The 26,980-nt window shown below is 37.2% G+C and overlaps 1 protein-coding gene across 5 annotated transcripts in view; it reads right to left on the reverse strand.

Annotated features, from left to right (window-relative positions):
- Nucleotides 1-26,980, reverse strand: part of CTNNA3 (catenin alpha 3) — a 1,675,875-nt gene that overhangs the window by 167,824 nt on the left and 1,481,071 nt on the right. For all 5 annotated transcript variants that reach the window (XM_070057731.1, XM_070057732.1, XM_017348752.3 and 2 more), the window contains one exon: nucleotides 16,619-16,711. In XM_070057731.1, coding sequence (XP_069913832.1) covers nucleotides 16,619-16,711 — 93 coding nt within the window. The remainder of the gene's footprint in view (nucleotides 1-16,618; nucleotides 16,712-26,980) is intronic.

Raw genomic sequence — 26,980 nt, forward strand, 5'->3', positions numbered from 1 at the left:
AGACTGAAATTAAAAGGATGGAAAAAGATATTCCATGTTAATGGAAAGCGAAAAAGGGCAGGCGCTCTCATCCTAATATCAGACAAAATAGACTTTAACATAAAAACTGTTAAAAGAAACAAAGGAAGGCACTATGTAATGATTAATGGATCAATTCAACAGGAAGATATAACTATAATAAACATACATGTACCCAATTACAGGGTGGATGATACTTAAAAGAAATGTTAATGGATCTAAAGGTAGACATATACTCCAATACAGTAATAATGGGGGGGGGGAGGGCTTCAACAGCCTGCTTTTATCAATGGACAGATCAACTAGACAGAAAATCAACAACAACAAAAAAAAACAGAGCTAATCAATGCCACAGACCAAAAGGACCTAATGGATATCTACAGAACTTTTCACCCCACAGTTGCAGAATATACATTGTTCTCATGGGTACATGGAAGTTTCACTATGATAGACCATATGCTGGGTCATAAAGCAAGTCTCAGCAAATTCAAAAAAATCAGAATCATACCATGCATCTTCTCTGACCACAATGGAATGAAGCTGGAAATCAACAACTCAAGAATCTCTAGATCATATACAAACATAGGGAGATTGAACAACATGCTCCTGAATAAATGATGAGTCACAGAAGAAATCAAAATAGAAATCAAAAAAAATCTGGAAATGAATGAAAATGATAATACATCATATCAAATATTACGGGCTACATCAAAATAGTGTTAAGAGGGAAGTTTATGACAACTGGTGCTACATGAAAAAATTGAAAAGATACCAGATTAATGAACTCTCAATGTATCTCAAAGACCTAGAAAAACAACAGCAAACCAAACCCAAAATTAATAGGAGAAAAGAAATAATTAAAATTAGAGAAGAAATAAATAAAATTGAAACAAACAAACAAAAAATAGAAAAGATCAGGCTCTCCAATCTGGGATACATGCAGTCTCAAGTATATCATACTTGAGTAGTACACAACTCCTGTACTACACAACTCCTGCTCCAGGTTTCTCTCTTATGTTTACACTGTGACACTGCAACTTCTTATTTTTTCCAGTGGTCATTTGGATACAGATATATTATTACAGTAACTGTCATCTCTATAATTCTAACAGAAGTGTCCATAGGGACTAGCATTGTGGCAGTGTGTAAAACTTCTGCCTACGACATTGGCATTCCATATAGGCACCACTTTTGTCTGAGTTGCTCCATTTCCAATCCATTTCCCTGATAATAGCCTGAGAAAAGCAGCAGCAGATGTCCCACATACTTGAGTCCCTGCACCAACGTGGGAGACCCAGAAGAAGCTCCTGGCTCCTGGGTTTGGTCTGGTCTACTTCTATGTTCTATGTCCATTCATACCTATATTTACATGGAAGTTTAACTAAGCCTTAAATATCTGTGTGATGCTATAGTCTATAAAGCTCATGTTCACAAAATATATGTCTTAATTTCTAAAAAATAAATGTGGTATAGTAATCATTCCCTGACTTAAATATGCAAATAAAAAGCCAATATTAAGATTATGGTACATTCATAATGCATGGGAAGTGCATTATAATTCTATATTAGGTTATAGAATATCGAGTGTTTTTAAAACAGGTTTTATATTTGGTTCCTTCTCAGCCAATGTACCTACTCTTGATAAACATTATTTTTAGTAGGAAAAAAGTAAGGATGTACACCAAATTTCTCCAGAGACTAGTCATTTCAAAAACACTTAATGTATATTTGTTAAGTTTCAACATTTAGAAAGAAGTAATACTTTTTAAATGATAACTTTAATGGAGTACTTCATAGCCAAAAGCATCTCTAAACCTAAAAAGACAAAAATCACCTAAATATTTTGTGCTTTTTCCCAAATGCCTGCTTTCTAAGTAGTTATTTGCTAAAATATTATTTTAGATTATATAGGTTGTCCTTACCCTAAATTTTCTGTCCAACCTCTTTTTCCAAAAGCATGTTTATGGCCAACATTTATTCTTTAACAAATATTTAAAGCATATTTCCTCTGACTCAGGCACTGTTTTAAGCATAGGGAAATATGCCATAAGGAAAAATAAATTTTTGACTTCATTGAAATTAACAGTAGTGTCATACTAAACAAATATTCAGTGAATTCAAGTGCTAGGAGGAAAAATAAATGAAGAAGCAGTTGAAGTTATAGGCTTTGGAATGAAATTGCAGTTTTAAGCAGGGAGGTTAGTGATGGCCTTACTAAAAAGATGATATTTAAGAGTCAGTGTCTTAGCAGATATTTGTTGAGGATGAAGTATGAAGGGAGAAGGAAACAAAACCTTATTCTAAAATATTAACTTATGTGATGAAAAACATGGTCACTATGTAACATAAAATTCTACTATAGGCAGGTGTTTGAACTATCAGTTAAGCTGTCAGCTAGGATGCCTGTGTCCCACACCTGAGTACCCAGGTCAACATGCAGCGCTGACTCCTGATTCTAGCTTCCTGCTAATGCAAATCCTAGGTGGCAGTGGTGATAGCTCCAGGGACTGGGTTCCTGATACCCAGTGACAGACCTACACTGACTCCCCAGCTCTGGCTTTGGCCAGGCCCAGCCCCAGCCATAGTGGGCATTTGGAGAGTGATCCAGCAGATGGTAGCTCATTCTGTTCTTGTCTGTAGCTCTCTCAAATAAATAAATGAAATGTAAAAACCTTGACTGTAATTTTATCAGGCTATAAAATTTAAAATTGAAGCTATACATGTGAGATGATTTTCCAGTCCAGTTTATAAATATCAAATCTGCCTACTTGATATCTTCCTTTTGTTTAATGGACTTTAATTTTTTAGTTTAAAAATTTCTTATATATTTGAGAGGCTTAAAGAAAGGAAGAGAGGGTTGGGAGGAGAGAGAGAGCACTTCTCCCTGCTGGATCACTCGCTCAAACCCTGCAATGGCAGGGGCTGGGCTGGGCCAAAGCTGGGAGTCAGGAATGCAGTCATTCCAAGTGTTAGGCTAAATTAACTATTCCTTTAATAGACTTTTTTTTTCCTTTTTTTTTTTTTTTGACAGACAGAGTTAGTGAGAGAGAGAGAGAGAGTGAGAGAGACAGAGAGAAAGGTCTTCCTTCCGTTGGTTCACCCCCAAAATGGCTGCTACAGCCTGCATGCTGCGCCGCTCCGAAGCCAGGAGCCAAGTGCTTCCTCCTGGTCTCCCATGGGGTGCAGGGCCCAAGCACTGGGGCCATCCTCCACTGCCTCCCTGGGCCACAGCAGAGAGCTGGCCTGGAAGAGGGGCAACCGGGACAGACTCTAGTGCCACAACCGAGACTAGAACCCGGGGTAACGGCGTCGCAGGCAGAAGATTAGCCTAGTGAGCCATGGCGCCGGCCCTTTAGTAGACTTTTTTTTTTTTTTTGACAGGCAGAGTGGACAGAGAGAGAGAGAGAGAGACAGAAAGAAAGGTCTTCCTCTTTCCATTGGTTCACCCTCCAATGGCCGCTGTGGCAGGCACGCTGCAGCCGGCGCACCACGCTGATCTGAAGGCAGGAGCCAGGTGCTTCTCCTGGTCTCCCATGGGGTGCAGGGCCCAAGCACTTGGGCCATCCTCCACTGCACTCCCGGGCCACAGCAGAGAGCTGGCCTGGAAGAGGGGCAACCAGGATAGAATCTGGTGCCCCGACCCCCGACCGGGACTAGAACCCGGTGTGCTGGTGCCGGCGGCGGAGGGATTAGCCTAGTGAGCCGCAGCGCTGGCCATAATGTGGTCAATTCTTTCCAAAGATCAAATAAAAATTATGAGCATGATGTAAACAATACAAAAAATTTAAGGTGAGTTACAGAATGTTAGTTGTTACTTAGAACTTTCAACAGCCAAGTAAAGATGATTACATATATATATATATATATAGGTTTTATTGTCTGATAAGCAATAACATCTTAAGATATTTATTAAGATATTTAGTAATAATCTTTCCTGGATTGAAGGTTCAGAAAGCATTTAGTAAAATAACTCTAATGTGTGAGAAGTTGTCAATTATACAACAGATACTTTGAACTTGATTTTTTTCTGCTTAGATTTTTATATACTGAATTAAAAAATCAAAGGAATAACACTTAAGTTATATTCAAGAAAAGAATTTGAATTAAACAAAGGTGAAACTTTCCATGTACACATGTTTACAATGGAGAAAGATACAGCCCAGTGGCCCCTTATAAAAATCCAAAAAGAATAAACGATTCTTTAGATCACTTCCTAGTAGATGTTTCTGCATCAGCAAACCAATAGGGACTAAGTTTTAAAGAAAACTTCACCGAAAAAGGAGAGTTGAGCTCTTTTAGAGGAACTTAGAAATGAGGAAATAAGAAAGAAAAAAGTGGACTATCCAAACCCGGAGATCACAAATGTAGCCTCAGGGGAAACTCTCAACTATGAAAAGCACAACCATCAATTCGGCAAATAAAAAGAGTTTTTGAACTCATTCAATTGTCTTACTAGAGGTAGAAAAGTCATCTGACAAAATTCAATATCATTTATTGATTAAAAATAAAAAACAAAAACCTCTCAGGAATTAGGCATAGAGAGGTAGACATCCACCATGGCTGAAGAGTGAGAAGCCATGCTGACCTCAAGCAAACATGTTCCCAGGGACTTGAATGAAAGAAATTGTCAGTGGAGAACTTAAAGAGCAAACAGAGACTGCACGGAGCAGTGAGGAGGGCAGACACACAGTTACTGGCAACCCAATATGAGCAACTCCTGCCTATACACAGCCAGTGCCCAGCTGTGAAAGGCAAGGTGAGAGGAGGCTGCCACAGCCCTTGCCCCCAACAGCTTCTACTGAGGGAGAATTTCATGGTCCCTACAGGCTTTGAGTCCAGCCTGGGGTCCTGGCGTGGGGCTGAGCAACTGCTTTGCCCTATGAAGGGAAGCCATGTTGTTTCTCTCCCCTCTCCTCATCAAAGTAGCATTTACTTGAAAGCAGAATGACAAAGAGAGTGACAGAGAAGTCTTCCATTCATTCATTCACCAATTGCCCACAACATCCAGCAGTGGGCCAGGCCTAAACCAGGAGCCTGGAACTCTATCCTTGTCTCTCATACATTTGGCAAGGACCCAAGCACTTAGAGCATCATCCACTGCCTCCCAGGTTGCATTAGCAAGGAGCTGGATCAGAAACAGAGCAACTGAGACTGCCAGAGGCACTCCAGTGTGGAATGTGGGCTGAGGGCAGCACAAGCAACATCTTATCTTGCTATGCCACAGCATCCAGCCCTTGATATACCCCTGATGTAAGATGTCTTACAGAAGAAATCCTTCTTTCGTCTTCTTTCACTTGTGGCCAGATTCTTTTATAAGTCTACTCTGTAAGATACAATGCCCCAGATTTTGTAAATGTAATGCCAAATGAGACAAACTTGTTTACTGCACAATTAGGATTTAGAATTTAGCGGAAAAGAAAATCCTTTATGTAAGAAACTACACATGCACAACAATTGTCATGATGTGGGAATCTCCATGCATTCAAGATTCACATTGGAGGGAAGCTGTGATTGAACTTAGGGGTCAGAGTAGGCACAGTTAAACTGGAATCCTAACTATGAGCTGGTATTTACTGATAGGAGAGAGGAGATGGAAGAGTGGATGAAACTGTTTTCCCCCTAGATGAAGGAACCACATAAAGGAGAATCGGATGCTATACAAGAACCAAAGTTTCCACACAAGGAAAAGGGGTTGGAGAGAAGGTGTGAAATATTATACAAAACAGAAAAGCAGAGGGTAGATTGTGAAGTTCTCTCACCCAGGGCAATAAGGGATTCTATTGCATGTCAAGATCAGAGATGATGCTGAGATGCAGGAGGGTGATAGAAGTGTGTATGGTGATATATGACAGATTTGCACTTTAGAACTATCATGTGAGTTTTAGCATGGACAAAGGAAGGTTACAAACCTGGAGGCAGAAGCCATTTTAGGAATCTGCTTTAGAAATCTAGGTGAGAAATGCCAGTACGTGGACTAAGGTAGGGACCAAGACAGCCTTAATGTTCCCTCAACTTGCCAAAACTTTAGAAAGGTTTCCTCTTGACTCTAGGCCTTTCTCTTTCCTTAGTGCATTTTACTTTAAAAAACTTAAAAATATACATTCTTGATTTGCCATTTGGGATGTAAATATTTTTAAAAAGTTTCTGGCCAATTTTACAGCCTAGGAATATCCATCTCAAAGATATGGGAGCTCTCCTTTAGAAATGTGATCATAAAGATAAAGCCCTTATATCCCAGTTTCTCTAGGAGGGTAGGAGCCTAATGTGAAAAGGTAGCTTGCTTCAAGTTGTAAAACTACCTCTTTTCATGAAGGAAACGTTTATGAAAAATTTTCTTGCTCATTTGGGTAAAATCAATTCACAAACTTGATGGTCTACAACCCCTATCACACCATCTCTGAAAAATCGTCAGCCCTTTATGTCAGCATAGTGGAGCTTTGAATAAAGTTAAACTTTCTTGTTTAACTTTGGTGAAGTCCCTTGGCAACAATGATGGTGGGGGTGGTGCAAAATGAACAAGTTCATAAGATATTTACAAGAAAGTAAGACCTAAATGTGTATGACCAGCTATGGGAAGATGAGAAAAATATTCCTGGTTTCAGAATTGAACAACTGAATGTATAGAGATACAATGAGTATATAGGAGTTTGAGATTTTTAGGACAGGACAGCACATTTAAGCGTGAAAACAATAAGAGCCACAGGTATTTGGGAGTCATCCAGTGGGAGGAAACTTGCATTTATGCTTACGTATGTGGCCATAGCTCAGGAGAGCAGAATAGGCTAGAGTCATACATCTACAGATGATAGTGAAAATTTTGGGACTGCCTAAGAAAGTCTAGAAAAACTCAGAGGAACCAGAGGGCTTATATAAGAACTCCATGAATCTTAATGTTTAGAAATGGAGAAAAAAAAAGTAAATTATGAATATAAAACAGAATAATCACCAATAAAGTTAGGAAAAAACAGTGATTGCCAAACAGAAAATTGAAATTATAGGAACCAATACACTGCCTGCTATATTGCTGCTGAATAATGCAATTTCAGCCAGGTTTTGCTGGGCCATGTATCATAATGACCTAAGACAAATTATAGGATGAAGAAGGCAATAAGGTCATGACTCCTTATTATGTATGGTAATTTGGTATAAATTTAAGCTACTTGAGAGCGTATTCTGATGACAAGCAGCACCTATTAATTTTATTCCAGTAGTTAAAGTAAATCACCCATCCACGGCATTTTTTCCATTCTTACAGCAAAAGATATTCAGCTAACTACATGTTGACAAGCAATAATGAGGCAGTACTTCCTATAATCAGCATGAAGCTAGAATGCACATGGCTTGAAAAAACACTAAGAATGATCTCCAGCACTTTAAGATTTGATATGCTCCAATTCATTTGCTGCTGTTGACATTTTGAGGTTGTGTCCAGTAACCTAGGCAACTGTTCTTATTTCTGTCCTAAGTTACTTCTATTTATAGAGTTTAGTTTCAGTAGCCTCAAAGATTCACTTTAAGACAGTGAAGGTTTACAAAATATATGCTTGCTCATGAATGTAGTATTTAATTAATATTAGTAATTATGATTATATTTTATGTTAATTATAATTATTAATATTAATAAGTGGCAAACCTTAGTCATCCAACACAGACTATATGTTTCAATTTTGGTAATTTGGAATCTTCAATATATACGATAATATATCTTTAAAAGGTAGCATGCCATTGTAATGATAAAATATGAACACACTATAGTTTGAATTATGAGTATTTAAGGGTTTTGTTTTGGTTTTAATGTTCCATTCATTAAATTCAGCTCCCGCATTTGGAGACAATGACACCATACACTTTTACATATAAATCTTATTTGATTCAATTCTGTTAAATGGGTTCCTTTTACACCCTTCATCAATAAGCCATTATGAACAAAGTTCATATTTTGCTTAAAAAAATAAAGTTTAAATTTGAAAAGCGATGTGAGCAAGAACAAGAGCGAGAGTGGACCTGAGTGCTTTACCTGCTGGCTCACCCCTCAAATGGATGCAACACCCAGGTAAAAAGTCAGGAGTCGGAAAACTCCCTCCTGCTCTCCTACATGAATGGCAGGGGCCCAAGCACCTAGTCCATCTTCAGCTGCCTTCCCAGGCATATTGGCAGGTAGCTGGATTTGAAACAGCACTCTGATAGAGATGTTGGTATTGCAAGTGGCAACCTAACCTGCTGAACCACAGTGCTGGGCCCCTAGACCTTATTTGTTTGGAGCATAAGCACTATTTGGAGAGGGATAGATGATTTTAAATGACTATGTCCAATACTGTCCCTGATGTGCATTCTACAAATATCAAGATAATAGCTATCCTTTTTTATAACACAGTGTGTACCAAAATTAAAAAAAAAAAACTCCTAGGAATTTAATCCCTATTTAATTTTATAAAGATGGATGAGAAATTTGAGAGAGACATGAACTAATGGAACAGCATGCCATCGATGTTACACAAACAAAAACTCCCAATACAGAGGCAAGCATTCAAAAAATGCTTAAGAAATTTAAAAAAAAAAAAACTGACAACTAGTGGGTTAAGTTTTGTATTTTTCCTACTGTTAGGAGTTGCCCTTCATGGTTACTATTTTTAGTTCAATTTTATGTGAATAGAGATAAACATAAGTGTTTCCCCATCATTAAAAAGCACATTAATGTCATATTTCTTTTAAAATTTTCTAGCAGTTTCTTATTAGCCTCTTCTTGAGGAAAGAAAACATACCAAAATAAATTTCAAATGACTCTTCATGGTAGGGTGTCCAGAATGTCAAAAAGATCTGGCTCCAAAAAACTGTGTAACATCATATTGGAAGACTAAGAAATTTGTCTTTCCACAGCTCCTTGAGCCATTTAAAAAGAAGTCAAAGTTGAATACCAGCAAACACAAATCTATACTAATCATGCAATTCATTTTATAAAAATCAAAATTAATTGGGCATTACACACATGGCAAGAATTGAACTAAATTTTCATTTATCTAATATAACTTTCATTATTATAACTGTTATTACAATTTTGCGGAGAAGAAAACTGAAACTTAGAAATATAAGATAACTTTTCTAGGCTCTTATGGATAGTAATTGGTAGAAGAAATATTTGAGTCAAGGTTTATGTGATTTCAAAGTCTATAGTCTTGACTTCTATATTATCAGGCAGTGCTAGAAAAGATGAATCACCAGTTCATCCATTCCATTCCCCAAACTCCCCTTTGACCCATTTTATTAAGTCTTTCTTAATCCATATTTGGGCCCCAGAAAGCCTTGAGGCACATTTTCTCAGCTGCCCCCTGCTAACAATTTCCTGAGTCCCTGCTGCTACCATAGTCCCTATTATAGAAAATAAACAGAGAAAACTTCTCTTAAGTAGACTTTTCGTTTTACTGAAATGCCATAAAAGCCAATGTGATGAGCCTGAGTCAGTGCTTCTGTTCTTGTGGATTTCATGCTGGGGGACTTTAGAGCCTTATCCCAAAGGCCCCAGATAAATGTCTCCACTAACCTATACCACATCATCAAGGTGGAGTGATCCCCCAAAGGAGCCTATTGCACTTTGTGCATCATTGGGTACTTTCCAAGTGGTAGACAACACATTGATTTTAGTATCGATGGAACATCATAGGATTAAGGCATCTGGGGTTTGCATAGGTTAAACACATTTGATTTTAAAATCTGCAGTGTTCATTTTCAAAAATCATATTTCTACAGCAATTAATATCAATTATGCAATACTGACTATAGCAGTGGTAGAGCTATGAGATCTTAAGGGATGATGAGACTGTATCCAATTTTCAAGCATGCTGTACTAGAAAGAAACTGTGGTTCAGTCAAAAGACTGGGCATTTGGTCCCAGCCAACATGACTGACATAAACTACTTCAGTGCTTTAAGTCTAGTTCTCCAAATAGCAAAATCAATGGAAAATGAAAGAAAATAAACTTCAGGAACTTAGTAAATAAGATACCAATTTAGAAATGTTATATAAACTACAATGTGCTTAGTGATAACTAACATTGCCCTATTTAAAATGAAAATATAGTTTAGCATAATTTTTAATAATCTTTTAGGAAGCTTTCAGGACTTAGAGAAAGCTTATCATTAAGACTGGAAATCTGATTATGTTACCAGAGTGTATTTTCATGTTCTTCTTAAATTTGAGCTTTTATAATAAAAGATACCCATTTTATCCTTGATGAAAATATTAAATGAATAAACAGTGACTTCCATGGAGACTGCTCTGTAGACCTTTAACCTATCAAATTCCGGTGTCACTGTGAACATGAGCAATCGCTGGATATAATCACAGTATCACTCCAGGGAGTATTCATGTTTAATAATTAAGGCAATCACTAATTTTCAGTGGTGTTCTATTGCCACTTCATAAGGCATGCACTATTGGTCATTTAGTGTTTTTCTGTCATTGGCCATGAACTCTAAATCATTATTTGTTAGTTACAGACCTTTACAACACCCAGTGGCATTTGCTACTGATGACAGCAATAACAGATGATGTTGAGCCCAAACTACTAGCAGTGAAATGCAGAAAGTAAAATGATAATAAATAACTGTCACTCCATTACTAGCCAGTGCCTAAAATTTTTCTAGCACATGTTCAGTATAGCAGACTCCGCATAATCCAAGAACCAAAAAGGCATTTACTCCTTAGTAACAGGAACAAACAAAAAGGAATCCAGACACTAAGTCTTGGACAGTGACCAGGAATTCAACACTGAACATACGCTGACTATTCAAATAATTCTCAACAGAATCCACTGTAAAATCTTATAGATTCTTCTTAAAGTGCTATGCATATGAAATGTGTCAAAAGATAAACTCAGTCCAAAGGACACAAATTAGAGAATTGCTGGATAGAATACAAACGTAAAATCTCAAAAGGATATGAGAATTAGCCTGTGAATACTATTATATCATTATGAGGAATATGGTACTATTATAGATAAAAAATGTCTAGTGGAGCGTATGAAATCTGTGCAAAAATTATCTCTATTCTGGTCTGGTGATTTGAGCTATCCTCTTTGAATTTCTGTACTACAAACTTTAGATGAGAATGTAGAATCTGTTGTAATCAACTCACAATATAAATACACAGTAAGAGGGTATTGCTGGAGTTACATTGTTGACACTATACATAATTACTCTTTAAAAATTAAAGGGAAATTTCTATCTTCCCCTTCTCAGACAGCCCGAAGAATCTGGTTTCTTTTCTGTTCTCTTATTTCATTCATGATGTATTAGATTTGTTCTAGATGCAGCTCTTTGTTAATAAAGGATTCATCCTACAAATTTTATGTTCTATGTGAACTCACATTTGCTAGTCACTAAAGGGCTAAAACTAAAAGCAATCTACTTACTAGACAAATCATCAAAATATAATCCTCATGATCTTATTAATATAGCAAAGTGAATGTGATATTTAAGTCATTTATGTGAAGTGCTGATCTTTCCTTGTTTTCCCCTAAAAAGTAGATTCTGGCATTTCACAGTAGTTTATTTTGGAAATAGATCTTAAGAAGCAAACTGTATGCTGGGAAGAATGAATGAAGACAAATAAAGCCAGTCCAAAGACGTGTTATCAAGGTGGTCACTGCAACTGCCAACGGGGCTGGATCTCACTGGGGACATGCTGAAGACCTGTGGAAAATGCACCACGGGATTGTCCATATCAGGACTGAAACAAAAATTGTTCTGTGACACGTTAACCCTTACAGAAGGTTGGGTGTGATTTAAAGAGCAGCTTGAAAAGAAATGTCACACAGTAGCTTCAGGGAATCTACCAGAAGTGAATCAAACCTGAGTTATTTGTAATTTATGGAAAGGAGATTTGCAAAAAGCAGAGACCGACCAAGCTGAATACAGTGTTATCCTTAATAGATTTGGTATTCACCTTCCCAGCACAAAACAGTGGTTATGTTATCATTCAAGGGCATCTCAGGTCAACTGGACTTTTGCTTAGCTTTGAACAGTGGGATCCAAATCCAAGGAGCAGAGCAGATTCAGAGTGCCACAAAGTGAAAAGCAGTGGCATCTATCAAAGATTCAGAAGCAGAGAGACATCAATTTTATAATTTATAAAGAGTAATGGGTAGGGACTCATTTAGCTGACATATAATCCTGGTCAAGAACAAAAATACAAATAAAAATAGTAAAAGAAGTTTATCTTTTAATAATTAAATATTTATCTTTTAATAATTAAATATTAATTTATTCATTTTTATTTCTTTGAAAGGTATATGGGAGGAGGGAGAAAGGAGTAAGGAGGAGAGGGGGAGAGAGGGAGAGACAGACAGACAGACAGATATCTCCCATCTATTGGTTCACTCTCCAAATGCCTGTAACAGCTGGAAGCCAGGAGCTCAAGACTTCATCTAGGTCTCCCACCTGGGTAGGGGAGACCCAAGAACTCGGGCCATCATCTTATACTTTCCAGATGTGCAATCAGAAAGCTGAATTCAAAGCTGAGAAGGGACCTGATCCCAGGCACCCTGATATGGGATGCGGGTGTCCCAACAGCAGTTTAATCTACTGTACTTCAGTGCTCACCCATTCTCAAAGTCTACCAATGATGCTGTGAGAAGGTATTCTCATTTGTCTGTTGAAGAAATCAATGCTAGAACAAAAAAATAGTTCTAGAACAAAAAAAAATACTAAAATGGATAAAGTATTATATTGTACATCAACAGTCAGGACAAGAGCTGATCAAGTCAGTGTTTCTCATAGTATCCATTTCACATCAACAGGTTTCCCCTTTGGTGCTCAGTTAGTTGTTGCCGTTCAGGGAGAACATATGATATTTGTCCCTTTGGGTCTGGCTTAATTCACTCAGCATAATGTTTTCCAGATTCCTCCATTTTGTTACAAATGACCGGGTTTCACTGTTTTTGACTGCTGTATAGTATTCTATAGAGTACATGTCCCATAATTTCTTTATCCAGTCTACTGTTGATGGGCATTTGGGTTGGTTCCAGGTCTTAGCTATTGTGAATTGAGCTGCAATAAACATTAATGTGCAGACAGCTTTTTTGTTTGCCAATTTAATTTCCTTTGGGTAAATTCCAAGGAGTGGTATAGCTGGGATGTATGGTAGGGTTATGCTCAGGTTTCTGAGGAATCTCCAGACTGACTTCCATAGTGGCTTGACCAGTTTGCATTCCCACCAAGAGTGGGTTAGTGTCCCTTTTTCCCCACATCCTCTCCAGCATCTGTTGTTGGTAGATTTCTGAATGTGAGCCATTCTAACCAGGGTGAGGTGAAACCTCATTGTGGTTTTGATTTGCATTTCCCTGATTGCTAGTGATCTTGAACAAAGGGTCTGTTGGCCATTTGGATTTCCTCTTTTGAAAAATGTTTATTGAGGTCCTTGGCCCATCTCTTAAGTGGTTTGTTTGTTTTGATGTTGTGGAGTTTCTTGATTTCTTTGCAGATTCTAGTTATCAACCCTTTATCTGTTGCATAGTTTGCAAATATTTTTTCCCATTCTGTCGGTTGGCTCTTCACTTTCCTGACTGTTTCTTTTGAAGTACAGAAACTTCTCAATTTGATGCAATCCCAAATGTTAATTTTGGCTTTGACTGCCTGTGCTTCTGGGGTCTTTTCCAAGAAGTCTTTGCCCGTACCTATATCTTGCAGGGTTTCTCCAATGCTCTCTAGTAATTTGATGGTGTCAGGTCATAGATATAAGTCTTTAATCCATGTTGAGTGAATTTTTGTGTAAGGTGAAAGGTAGGGGTCTTGCTTCATGATTCTGCACGTGTAAATCCAATTTTCCCAGCACCATTTATTGAAGAGACTGTCCTTACTCCAGGGATTGGTTTTGGATCCTGGATCAAACATAAGGTGGCTATAGATGTTTGGATTGATTTTTGGTGTTTCTATATTCTTCCATTGGTCTATCCATCTGTTTCTGTACCAGTACCATGCTGTTTTGATAACAACTGCCCTGTAGTATGTCCTGAAATCTGGTATTGTGATGTCTCCTGCTTTGTTCTAGTACTATTGGTTGAACTATGTAATTAACACAATTATTCTTAGGTGTTTAAACTTTAACTGAAAAGGGATCCCTGTTAAATATAAGAGTGGGAATAAGAGAGGGAAGAGATGTACAATTTGGGACATGCTCAATCAGACTTGCCCCAAATGGTGGAGTTCGAATTGTGCCAGGGGATTCCAAAACAATCCCATCAAGGTGGCATGTACCAATGCCATCTAACTAGTCCCAGTGATCAACTTCAGTTCACAATTGATCACACTGATAGGTCTAAGAGTCAAAGGGATCACACAAATGAGACTAGTGTCTGCTAATGCTAACTGATAGAATAAAAAAGGGAGAGAATGATCCAACATGGGAAGCGGGATACACAGCAGACTCATAGAATGGCAGATGTACTAAATAGCACTCTGGCCTCAGAATTATCCCTTAATGCATTCAGATCTGGCTGAAGAGCCCATGAGAGTATTTTATGCATGGAAAGCCAAGACACTCTGGGAAAAAAAATTAAAAAAGAAAACCTAAATGAAAGATCTTTGCGAGTGAGATCCCAGTGGAAAGAACGTGGCCATCAAAGAAGGAGGTACCTTTCTCTGAAGGGAGGAGAGAACTTCCACTTTGACTATGACCCTGTCTGAATAAGATCGAAGTCGGTGAACCCAAAAGGCTTCCATAGCCTTAGCAACTCATGACTAGAGCCTAGGGAGATTACTGACGCCATAAACAAGAGTGCCAAATTGTTAAGTCAACAACAGGAGTCACTGTGTACTTACTTCTCATGTGGGACCTGTCCTTAATGTGTTGTCCAATGTGAAGTAATGCTATAACTAGTACTCAAACAGTATTTTACACTCTGTGTTTCTGTGTAGGTGCAAACTGATGAAATCTTTACTTAATATATACTGAATTGATCTTCTGTATATAAAGATAATTGAAAATGAATCTTGATGTGAATGGAATGGGATAGGTAGCGGGAGAGGGAGGGGTGCGAGTGGGAGGGAAATTATGGGGGTGGGGGGGAGCCAATGTAATCCATAAACTGTATTTTGGAAATTTATATTTACTAAATAAAAAAAAAAGAATAAAAAATATCATGGGCAAACCATGTCATAAATCAAATAAAAATATAGTATCCTACTATGTTTAGTACCAAATCTCAATAAAGATGTTACACCCCCCCCAAAAAAAAAGAAATCCATGCTTATCTTAATTCCAGAATTCTGAAACTTGTGCTTTAATTAAAATTTTCTCCTCTCAGTTTTTTTGGTAAGCCCTGATACCCACCTTTGCCAGCATTACCCAGCATCAGATTAAGTGAACCATTCACTTCACTGAAAATATGAGCATGTTTCCCACAGCAACATGTATTTCAATGCCATGGTCATTTGCAAGATTTGGTCTCTTACCAATGATTCTAAATACATTTGAAAGAAATCAAATTCAGATGTTGTGTGATCTCAGACAGTTTTCAACATGAACTGGCTTCTAAAGGATTGACAAATAGCCCAGATAATCAGCAGGAAATGGAAACTCAACAAAGTGACACTGCCTGATACATCACCAAATACTGATAGGCTATGTAACAGTGGTGATTAACTGGAGAACATTTGTTCTTCAAAATAAAAATATCCATGAAAGGTAAACATAGAGTATTATAATTGCCAAAAACACACAACATTCTAACAAAACATGGGGATTTTTTGGCTGATAAATACTAATTGTAAGCCATTTTAATATCCAGAAACAGAATTTCCCTACATTTATCTGTTTTAACATGTCTCACCATATTTTCTGTATTTTATAACAACTGAGAAAGCATATGTAAGTGCTCTGTTAACTCAGTTAATCCTCACACCAAGGGTATTACTAATATCCTCATTTAACAAATGAGAAAGCTTATAGAGAGGCCAAATGACTTTCCCGAGCATTAAAGGAGGTAACTGCATTCCAGGATGTCTGAGCCACTGTACTATACCACATGAATTCAGATCCAGATTCTGCAGTCTGGTCTATAGTTGCAAGCCATCAGTGGTTAGATTGCCACACTTTGACACATCCCCATGCATCCCATGTGAGCAAAGTGAAGTAAGAACTTCACAGTAATTTAGAAATGGATTAAACCTTTAGAATCGTGTAAGTTGTGTGTGTGCATGTGTATGTGTGTGTGTGAGGGGTGGGTGCAGAGGAGGGCATTGTATATAGAAAGAAGAGTAATGAATCAGAAAGGTTTTTTCTTAAGAATTTCAGAGTATATTTACATCCTCTTGCTTTTTTTCTATTTTAAATAAATAGAAATATAAATATTTCATTTTTATATTCCCATGATTCCTGTAAAGATCCAAAGCTGGACGCAGTAATTCACTACTGAAATGGCTACATTGTGAATTATTAAAATAGAAGAAATAATTCGTCATAAGCCATTGTCCCTACCTTCCATGGCTGTTCCCACTGTACCTCACAGACCTAGGAGTCCCACCTGTAGGAGGCTGCCTAGATGGCCAAGGAGAGGGCACACTCCTGGGGTAGGGCACACAGCCGGCCCTCGAGGGAGGTGACTTACCCGGTCAGTTTTCCCTTCGGTCTGAATGCTGGTGTGACTGCGGACCTCATGATCCTCTTCAAGGTCAGAAACATCCTCCAGCTCCTCTGGGGTCTGAAAAAGAAAGCAGAACTCGCTGGTGGTCACGGAAAATGCTGAACTCGCTTTGGAAAGCAGTCTGGCAATACCTCCCAAAGGTAATCATAGAGTTACACAAAACCCAGCAATTCCATTCTTATATATCCAAGAGAAATGAAGACATATATCTTCGCAAATCTTGTACACAAACATTCATAACAATGGCTTTCATAATAGAAAGTAGAAACAACTCAAATGAACATCTTTTGATGAATGGGCAAACACAGTATGGTATATATGTGTGCATACAATATTATCAATTAGTATTTTAAGGGGCTTAAATGATAAATTAAATGGAATTTCAGTGTCTATAATATAAACAGTTCATTAACTTATTATATGTGTTTGTTTTCAATGTCCCCTTAAATACATCTGATTCAGGTGATGTCTTGCTAAGGAATCCTCCCAGATGGGCTGGGTTCCTCTATTTGCACTGTCTTAATGCTCATCACAATTTATTATATCATTGCATTTTGAATTAGGCACCAATCATTTAACATTTACTCTTCTTTGCTTACTCTCAGCACCACTACTATGCACGATGATAGCAAAACATCAAAACATATAAATGGAGATGAGCCAAACAAAATAGATCTGCAGTAGCAACAAAAACCTGTTTTTCCTAATTCATATTTTCATATCCATAGTCTGACTTCAGGAATAAAAATGCCTCTCATTTTGAAAACACAGGTAAAACTTCTTAAAAAGAATTAATCTGCATTTGTTTTACTTCACACAGGCTCAAGCTTATACTGTGATGATTTTTGCTTCAATCACAGTAACAGACACAAAAAAATAAACATTAGCCTTCATAAGAAAAAAAAATCAAGATTGGAAGAAGACATCCTTGGGTCTGCAACTCTTATGCACACATTGCTGTTAAAGAATGAAAAGGGGCAAAGTTTGCTTTCTTAAAGCAGCTCTGGATTCCCTTAAACCTTGCTTTGTGCACAGGCACTTTGCTTATTTTCGGGTTGTCAAAGCCTTTATTTCCCTTGGGACCACTCCAGCTATGAGGATGTGTGATTAGCTCGCATTGTGGAACAAAGCTACCACTTTCCCATTCACTAATGGCTTCAGGTCTTTTTCGTCTCATGGGTCTTTAACTAGCATTTTCTTTGGGCTCAAACTAACATCATCTACCTACTTACACAAAGTCTTTTGCACTTATCTCAGACATTAATATTCCCACCACACTATGGCCTCTGACATGCTGAGTATTTGTTGTCTGTTGATATTTTGCAGCCATCCTTTGCTGCAACTATGTGCAATTATAAGCACACAGCCAGTTATTCTGTCAGGTATTAATAGCAGTTCACTGCTATGAAACTTCTATACAATCACACATTCCATTATCAGCCAGTCTGTGCCCACTTCTCACAGTATTAAGAAATCATCTTTTAAAATTTCCCTTCTTAATATATTACCAGGCCCTTTATAACATCTGAATTCAGAAAACAATTCTCTTTTCTTGCTTCCTGTTGGTTAGCAATTGAAGACTATCAGGACTCCTACTTCGATTGCTTTTTTGTAAATGTCTGCTGTTGATTACTTGGGTTCACCTTATCACGTAGTGATGTTTATCTTCAACATTCATTCCAGTATTTTATTCAATCCCCAAATAACGACAGAATGGAAACTTAGAACAATTTCTGCTGTCAAAAGTTAAATGTCCCAATTTTGTTGCGGTTGTTGCAGGAAGAGCTAAGCCCACCATATACTCCCACATACTCCTGTGCTTTTGTCTTTAACATAGGACTAGTAGTTTTCTTGCAAAAGTACCAAAATGTACTTATTTTCATGAACAGAATCAGTAGGACAGTGTTAACACACTTGCTGGCAGAACATCACATTCTGTAAGGCAAGAAGGTGCCTGGTATTATGAAAATAAAAAGTATATGGTGTTATAGTTTAAATTGAATTGAAACTTTTAAAATATTTTATCAATTTATATTCATTTTATTTCAAAGGGATGGAAGTGGGGGAGGAGACACAGACACACACACACACACACACACACACACAGAAATCTTTCTTCCTTCAAACTGCTGGTCCACTCCTCAAATGTCCAGGAACTTCATCTACGTCTTTCCTGTGGGTGTCAGAGACCCAAGTATTTAAGCTATTATTTGTTTTCTCCTAGGATGCACATTAGAAGAAGCTGGAATTAATATAATCATCTCTGCTATCAAGAAAAATAGTATGTATATGTAAATATCTATATATAAACATAATTTACATATGAAGTAAATATAAACAGTGATCAAAATTGTTAATTCTATGCATGTTGGTTGAACTCCTCTTTATACTTCTCTGATCTATTTGAAATATTTTAAAATAAAATTAGAAAAGGTAAAAATAAAAAAAATTAATAAGTGGAAGCTAAGAGAGAAGTACTCAGTTGTTTTGGGGTGATGCATTACCTCTTTCAGCAGTGATGAAAAATATGTAGAAAGAGAAAATATTTAATAAAAGTGATGAGGGATGATGGATTGTCCTGCATTAGTGCATTTAAAGACAGTATACATTTATTCTTCTGGTAAATTTAGGAAGGTATATATTAAAACACGCATGAGGCCAGTGCCGCGGCTCACTATGCTAATCCTCCACCTGTGGAGCCGGCACAGTGGGTTCTAGTCCTGGTTGGGGCATCAGATTCTGTCCCGGTTGCTCCTCTTCCAGTCCAGCTCTCTGCTGTGGCCTGGGAAGGCAGTGGAGGATGGCCCAGGTCCTTGGGCTCCTGCACCCCCATGGGAAACCAGGAAGAAGCACCTGGCCCCTGGCTTCGGATCAGCGCAGTGCGCCGGCCATAGTGCGCCAGCCATTGCAGCCATGGGGGGGGGGGGGGGTGAACCAATGGAAAAAGGAAGACCTTTCTCTCTGTCTGTCTCTCTCTCTAATTTTGCCTGTCAAAAAAATAAATAAAATAAAATAAAATAAAATAAAATAAAGCATGCATGAATGAATGTAGGGCTGTGTGTGTGTGTGTATGTGTGATGCAAGCCTAAATCTGAATTCTAACCATTTAATAAGTGATTCTAAGACATCAGGCAAGTTTTATACCCTATTTAACCTTGATTTCCCCAGGGGAAAAGTCTGAACTACAAAACATAGTCCTAAATGTCACTGTGGTGCTCAATTATACTAAGATGCTTTAAGAGCTTAGCAGCCACAAACATAGCTGAAGTCCAGAAAGTTGTGTGTTGCTTTCTGTCTGTTGCTTTTATCTCCTGTCTTTACCATCTTAACCTCACCTCTCTAAATCGCCTTATTTTCCTAAACATGTTATATTTCTACTTTGATTTATTGTAATAATAATTTGTTTTGTTATTGGGACATTGGAGAAGTCAACAAGTATTTCTGTATTTCAGATTCTCCAAAATTTATTCTGGATTGACATGATATTTACTAGCTGTCTGTAGTTACATTCACCTGATTTTGACTATATAATGTGATCATACTAAATGGGGTTTAATATAACTCCACACTCACAGCATTCTTTAAATGAGAAATTTCTTTTGATTGGATTTTAATGATATGTAAAAATAACATTATTTCTTTAACAGACCCCAGTGAAAATCTACTCTAGCACAAACTCTCAGGGATGGAAATAATTTGCCTTCTGTAAGCTGAGGCCCTGATGAAGAGGACCCATTTTCCAGAAAGACTGGAAATTAGTTATTTCTCATTTCATATTTTCCCATTTTAACTGTCACGGATTATTTAAAGTCTTCTTTAGGCAGCCCAAAAATGATTTGAAATAGGTTTAGTTTTCTCATCTGTAAAATGTCAACAATACAACCAAATTCTTAGTGTTATTGTGAATATTAAAATATGATGAATGGAATATTATTCAGGCTAGAAAAAAAACTAGAAAACTATTCACTATTATTTGTGATCATTATAAATTATTATCATAGTTGTTATCTCACTTACTTATGATGAAGAGCTGGAAAACAAGTTCAGAATCTGAACATTTAGTCTGAGGCTTTTAAAACATTTATTTATTTTCAACTACTTGAAAGGAAGAGGGAGGGAGGGAGGAAGGGAGGGAGGAAGGAGAAAGGAAAGAAAGAAAGAAAGACTGACACAGATAGATTCAACTGCTAGTTCAAATCTGTAAGTGCCCCAACAGCCAAGGCTGGGCTAGGCTGAAGTCAGGAACCTGGAACTCCATCTGGGTTTCCCATGTGGTTAGCAGGGTCCCCAAAAATTGAACCAATACTTACTGCCTCCCATATGCTTAAGCAAGAAATCCAATCTGAAGCAGAGGTGCTGAGATTTGAACTGGCACTCCAATATTGGATGAGGATGTCCTAAATGGTGGCTTAACCTGCTGTATCACAATTTCTCACCTAGAATGGGATTTTCATATAAGAGCTGGGGCAAAAATAAAATAGTAGTTTTGTAGCCTTGGCAACTCATGACTAGAGCCTAGGGAGATTACTGACACCATAAACAAGAGTGTCAAATTGTTAAGTCAACAACAGGAGTCACTGTGTACTTATTTCTCATGTGGGATCTGTCCTTAATGTGCTGTCCAATGTGAAGTAATGCTATAACTAGTACTGAAACAGTATTTTACACTTTGTGTTTCTGTGTGGATGCAAACTGATGAAATCTTTACTTAATATATACTGAATTGATCTTCTGTATATAAAGATAATTGAAAATGAATCTTGATGTGAATGGAATGGGATAGGTAGCGGGAGATGGGAGGGATGTGAGTGGGAGGGAAATTGTGGGGGGGGAAGCCATTGTAATCCATTAACTGTACTTTGAAAATTTATATTTACTAAATAAAAAATTAAAAAATAGTAGTAATCCTATAAACTTCAAGGTAATAACAAATTTTGCATATGCAGCTCCTGTTTCCCTTAAGGAGTTTAATACTTTCTATAGACATTATGTCATTAATTCAGCATTCCTATGAAGACAGATTTAGGGATTCATTATAAAATTCACTTTGCACAGATGTTAAAAATGTTTAGTACTACAACATAAAAAAGGGAAATGTAAGGTCACCAAATAGCGTGAAGCAAGAAAGGAAAGAAGGAAGGGAGGAAGGGAGGGAGGGAGGAAGGAAAGGATGGAGGAAATGGAGAGAAAGAGGGGGGAGGGAAGAGAAACAAAAAAAAAAAAAGGAAAGAAAAATGATTTATCTTGTTAAATAGGAGTTGTCCTTGGCTCCCTCTTAGAATTAAGCTTAAATTCTAAATGCTACAATGATTTAATCACATATCTTATTTTGTTGCTACTCTTCATGCCAAAGTAATTTCAACAGTGGTATGACACCAGAGGCACTTGGAAAATAGGCTACAATGTCCATCCTAAGCAGAAGCGGATGTCACAGGCTCAGATATTTTGTCCTATTTAAGCTGTTGACAGAATTTCAAAATGCAGCAGCCAGAATTAAAATGTATTTTAGAAACACAAATAGTTACTGCTTAACATAGAGTTAATCATATGTGTATAAAGTCAATTGAAAATACATCTCAGTAAAAAAGAGTGGGAATAAGAGGGGGAGGAGGAAGTTTGTAAAGCTGTATAGTTTTGTATATATGCCTACGAACTTACTTCTAAGGATAAAGTTCAAAAACGTGTCTTGGGCCTCCAAATCTCATTAAACTTGGTAGTAAAAGTGCCATCTTATGACCCAAGTACTTGGGCCCTGCACCCCGTGGGAGACCAGGATAAGTACCTGGCTCCTGCCATCAGATCAGCGCGGTGCGCCGGCCATAGTGTGCCAGCTGTGGCAGCCACTGGAGGGTGAACCAACGGCAAAGGAAGACCTTTCTCTCTGTCTCTCTCCCTCACTGTCCACTCTGCCTGTCAAAAAAAAAAAATTTAAAAAAAAGTGCCATCTTAATTGTTAAAGTGATTATATTAAGTGTTAACATGAACATATAGATAGGAAATTATAGCAATCTAAAAGAAATGTCCCTCGTTGAACACACATACACACATTCACACACACAACACAAGAAAATAGCACTCTATCATCCTTTATGTTGAAGAAATGAGAGACATTCCTGTCATGCTCCTTTTAACCCTTTTGTCACATTTCTTGCTCTGTATACTGCAAGTTGTTTGTCTCTATATATTTCTCCCTTGCAGGCCCAATATTTGGAGTTCAGATGCTCTATCCTCAAAAAAGCTTTCTCTGGTCAGTATGCCTAACGTTAACCCTTTTTGCAGCTTAATTCATTTGCTACATTACCCTGTATATTTTATTTGGGCTTCTTTCAACCATAATAACTTAAAATTAAAGTTTTCTTTTTACTCTTTTTTGGGTCCCACTAGAGCACAACTTATAGGCAAACAGGGATGATGTATTATTAACCATTCTATCTGAATCCTTGAAATGAAACATAGTTTGTGTTCAATTTATGTTTTCTAACTAAATAAAGTAACAAATAATTAAATAACCAGTAAGATTATTTATCAATGTTATCAGAAAGTCATGGGAACATTTTTGGACTGTGAAAAATGTTTTTCCTTCTGCTTTCAACAGATGCCAAAACATTGCCTAAAGGAAAATTTGTGGTGGATTCTTTGACTTTGTTTCTAAAGAACTTCATGGAAATGAGATGAGATTTTGTGTTGATAAAGATTTTCCACAAGATCAAAAGAGATTCTCAGCCTGTAAAGACCAAAAGAACTCTATGATCCCACAGTCAGTAGTAGCTCTGCCCTACTCCCCGGCAACACAATGAGATATAAAAAGACTTTCGAGAAGATGCCATCTAGTAAACCCATACCAGTGTTTCAAGTCTTGCCAGGGTCCTTGTTATGAAAACAGCAAGTTGGGAGACCTGAGGAGCTGCATGGGCTAAGACAATGGGCATCTCATTGGTAACCAGCCTGAGCAAGTGACAATGACAGATGGGACTCCTTGATGTTGTGATGTAACCTAACCCTCTACAAAACAATTTCTCAATCTTTGGTACTATTGAAATCTTGCTCTGAATATTTCTGGTTGTAAGAGTGTACAGACCACATATAACAGGCCCCTCTTCAGTTGTGACTGTCAAAAACAACTCCAGATGTTTCCAAATACCCCCTGGCAGGGTGGTGATTGGGCTGAATTAACCGCTGTTTAATAACCACTGTTTTAGAACTCTGGTTCACCTGGCCCAACATGGATGTTAAAGAGAAAGCCAACTGATTACTATAAATAAATTTATCAGGAGCAAAGTTAAAACTGAGTTGATTTTGATCTCAATACTGTAATAATGGAACACAGTCTGATAAAAGCTAATTCACATAATATAAAACTCTATCCTAAAGTAAGAGAATAATATATATCTGTAAGAACAAAAGATGATGATTAAGCATTTAGTCAAATAGGACAACTTGGAAAGAGAAATATTGACAAGGAGGATTTTCTAAGAAATAAGTCTCTTCTAAGTCACTAGTTAGAAATTTACTAAAACAGTCATCAAATATCCAAACATTTGGCATGTGGTTGAGTTCAGATTATGATGATTATCGTAGGTGATAATCAGAATCACTGAAGTGTATATAAAGCATTTCCAAGGATTCAAGCAAAGATTAAATCAAATAGGGTAAATCATAGTTTAGCCTCAATTTGTCTTTGTACTAGAAAGTGTGTGGGCAGTCATGCCACTGCTACTAAGACATCAATGAAGCTAACAGCACTAGAAAAACATAGAGCACATCAGCAAGATGGTCATAAGGGGAAGTGATATCAATATCATTGTACTTATTCAGCCATAGATAACTTGATTATATAGCTGTGATTCCTAGAGCTGCATGTCTAATTCATGAAAAGTGTCATAAGAAGTAGCCCAGCTAAAAGTTTAAAGATATCAAAGACAAATGGAAGCCAAGAAAAATAAGGATTGGGTGAAAGCCTATTTTTAGAAAGTTCAAAGATTAGGAATACCGAGAGTCAACTCAGGATCTTTGACCCTCTTCCCTTTGTGAAAAGTGAAATAACCATTTTAAATGGAGGTCTTAATATAATTCATTAACAAAACTGTGCCCAGTTATTCCATATTCCTTTTCTCATTTAATCTCAACAATAAGCCTGAGAGTAAAATGTTATCAATTTAGTACCAAAGCTAAGGAAACTAAGCCTTACAGTGAACAAAATCTATTCAATACAACACAGTTAATAAAGAGCTACTCCAAAATGGGGTACAGTACATGTTTTATTAGCCATGTAGCAAGTTAGCTACAAAGCAAAGTGCAGAAGATGAGCTTCTGATAGCACGAATATACTTCAGAGCCAGCATTGTAGTGCAGTGGGTAAAGCTGATGCTTGTGACACCAGTATCCCATAGTGGCACCAGTTCATGTCCTAGGTGCTCCACTTCCTATCCATCTCCATTCTAAAGACAAGGGAAAAGTGGTGGAGGATGGCCCAAGTATTTGGGCCCCTGCCACTGACATGAGACACCTGGACAAAGCTCCTGGTTTTAGCCTGGCCCAGGCTTGGTCATTGCAGCCATTTGGAGAGTGAACCAGTAGAAAGAAGATCTCTCTGTCTCTCTGTCTCTCTGTTTCTGTAACTCTGCCATTCAAATAAATAACTAAATGATTAAAAAAAAAACCAAGAACTTCCCTTGTTGAAAAAGCAGCTTTCTCAGAAGTAAATGAAAGGATTAGAATAATTTATAAAACCTCTTTCAATTATACTAACTCAACAATTGTATTGTAGGTTTAGTTACAATGTATTAACAATGATGATGAATATTTTCTCAAGAAAATTTTTTTTTCAAAGATTAATTAGTTTATTTGAAAGGCAGAGTTACAGAGAGAAATGGAGAGACAGAGATTCTGGTTCACTTCCCAAATGATCCCAATGTCCCAGACTGGCCAGGGCCAAAGCCAGAAGACAGGTATGCTTCATCTGTGTCTTACACATGGGCGCAGGGGCCCAAGTCCTCAAGCCACCTTCTGCAGCTTTCCCAGCCCCAACTGCAGGGAGATTGGAGGTGAAGCATCCGGAGATTGAACCGGCACCCATTAGGGATGCTGGCAGGCAATGGCTTAACAATGCCAAAATCAGAACATTTTTTTAAATGCAAGATAGAATTTTATATCATATATCTCTTTTGAATTGTTACTCTCTCATGAAATTAGAAATAGCTTTCAATTTTGGGAAGGGGGAGGACGGCAGGACTACACAGGATGATAAGAAGTTTCTTCATACACATTATTTGATGATATCATTGACAATTTCAGCTATGTCATTACTCTCACTGCTCTACAGGTGGGGAAGGGGATGATGTTGTTGGAAACAATGTAATAATAGTGGTGGTAGAGATGCGTTAGCAGCACTACCAGTTGGAGCAGCAGCAGCATCACACTCTCTGACCTTCAACTTGTAGGTATGAACATCAGATCATGGTTATCATCTGTAACAGACCACTTTAATCTATTTGAATAAGGAAAAATCCATCATCTGCATCAAACTATAGTGAAAAGAAAATTATATAACTGAATTTTTAATTTTATTCTTAGTATAGACAGATGAAGAGTCTGCTTAATTAAAACTCATTCATCTTTCTTTTGCAGAAAAACTATCCTACAAATATTAATATGTCACCAAAGGTGCTGAAATATTACACTGTATGCCATAAAAATGTGTAATAATTGTGTTCACCAAATAATTTAAAATAACTAACAAGAATAATTTGAGATTATCCATTGAGAAAATGTACCTCACTTTTAATTGAATGTGTAAATATATGTATATATTCTAATTATATAAAACTTAGATTGTACATATTGTATCTGTGAGAAGAGAGCAAGAGAGAGAATGAAAGAAAACAAATTTCCAAAGTATGAATACAAAATTTAAGGTAAATGGCTTGCCAATGTTTTTATAATAAGATATCATCTATAGGTTATAGAATATTATATAGGATTTTTCTTCTTGCTTCCATAATTATGCAATATTTTAAAATTATATAATACAATAATATTTATTACTTTTATCATCAGAGTAAAAAAAAGTAGTAAAGGAGTAAATGTAAAAATAAGGAGTAGTAACTACGTGAAAATCTGCTTGGGGTTGAATGTTCCATTTCAATTATCTATCAACAATTAAAAAATGGGTAAGATTGTAAAACTCACAATAGATCTGTTACAGCCAAAAGCTTTCAATAGGTAAGAATAAAATTGTACTGTATGTCTTCATTATTAGAACAAATATTAAAGGGAACTGCGATAGCAGATACCAAGAAGTATCCCCTAACTGACTCCAGTGATATT

Source organism: Oryctolagus cuniculus, chromosome 15 (assembly GCF_964237555.1).
Source record: "Oryctolagus cuniculus chromosome 15, mOryCun1.1, whole genome shotgun sequence".
Lineage (NCBI taxonomy): Eukaryota > Metazoa > Chordata > Mammalia > Lagomorpha > Leporidae > Oryctolagus > Oryctolagus cuniculus.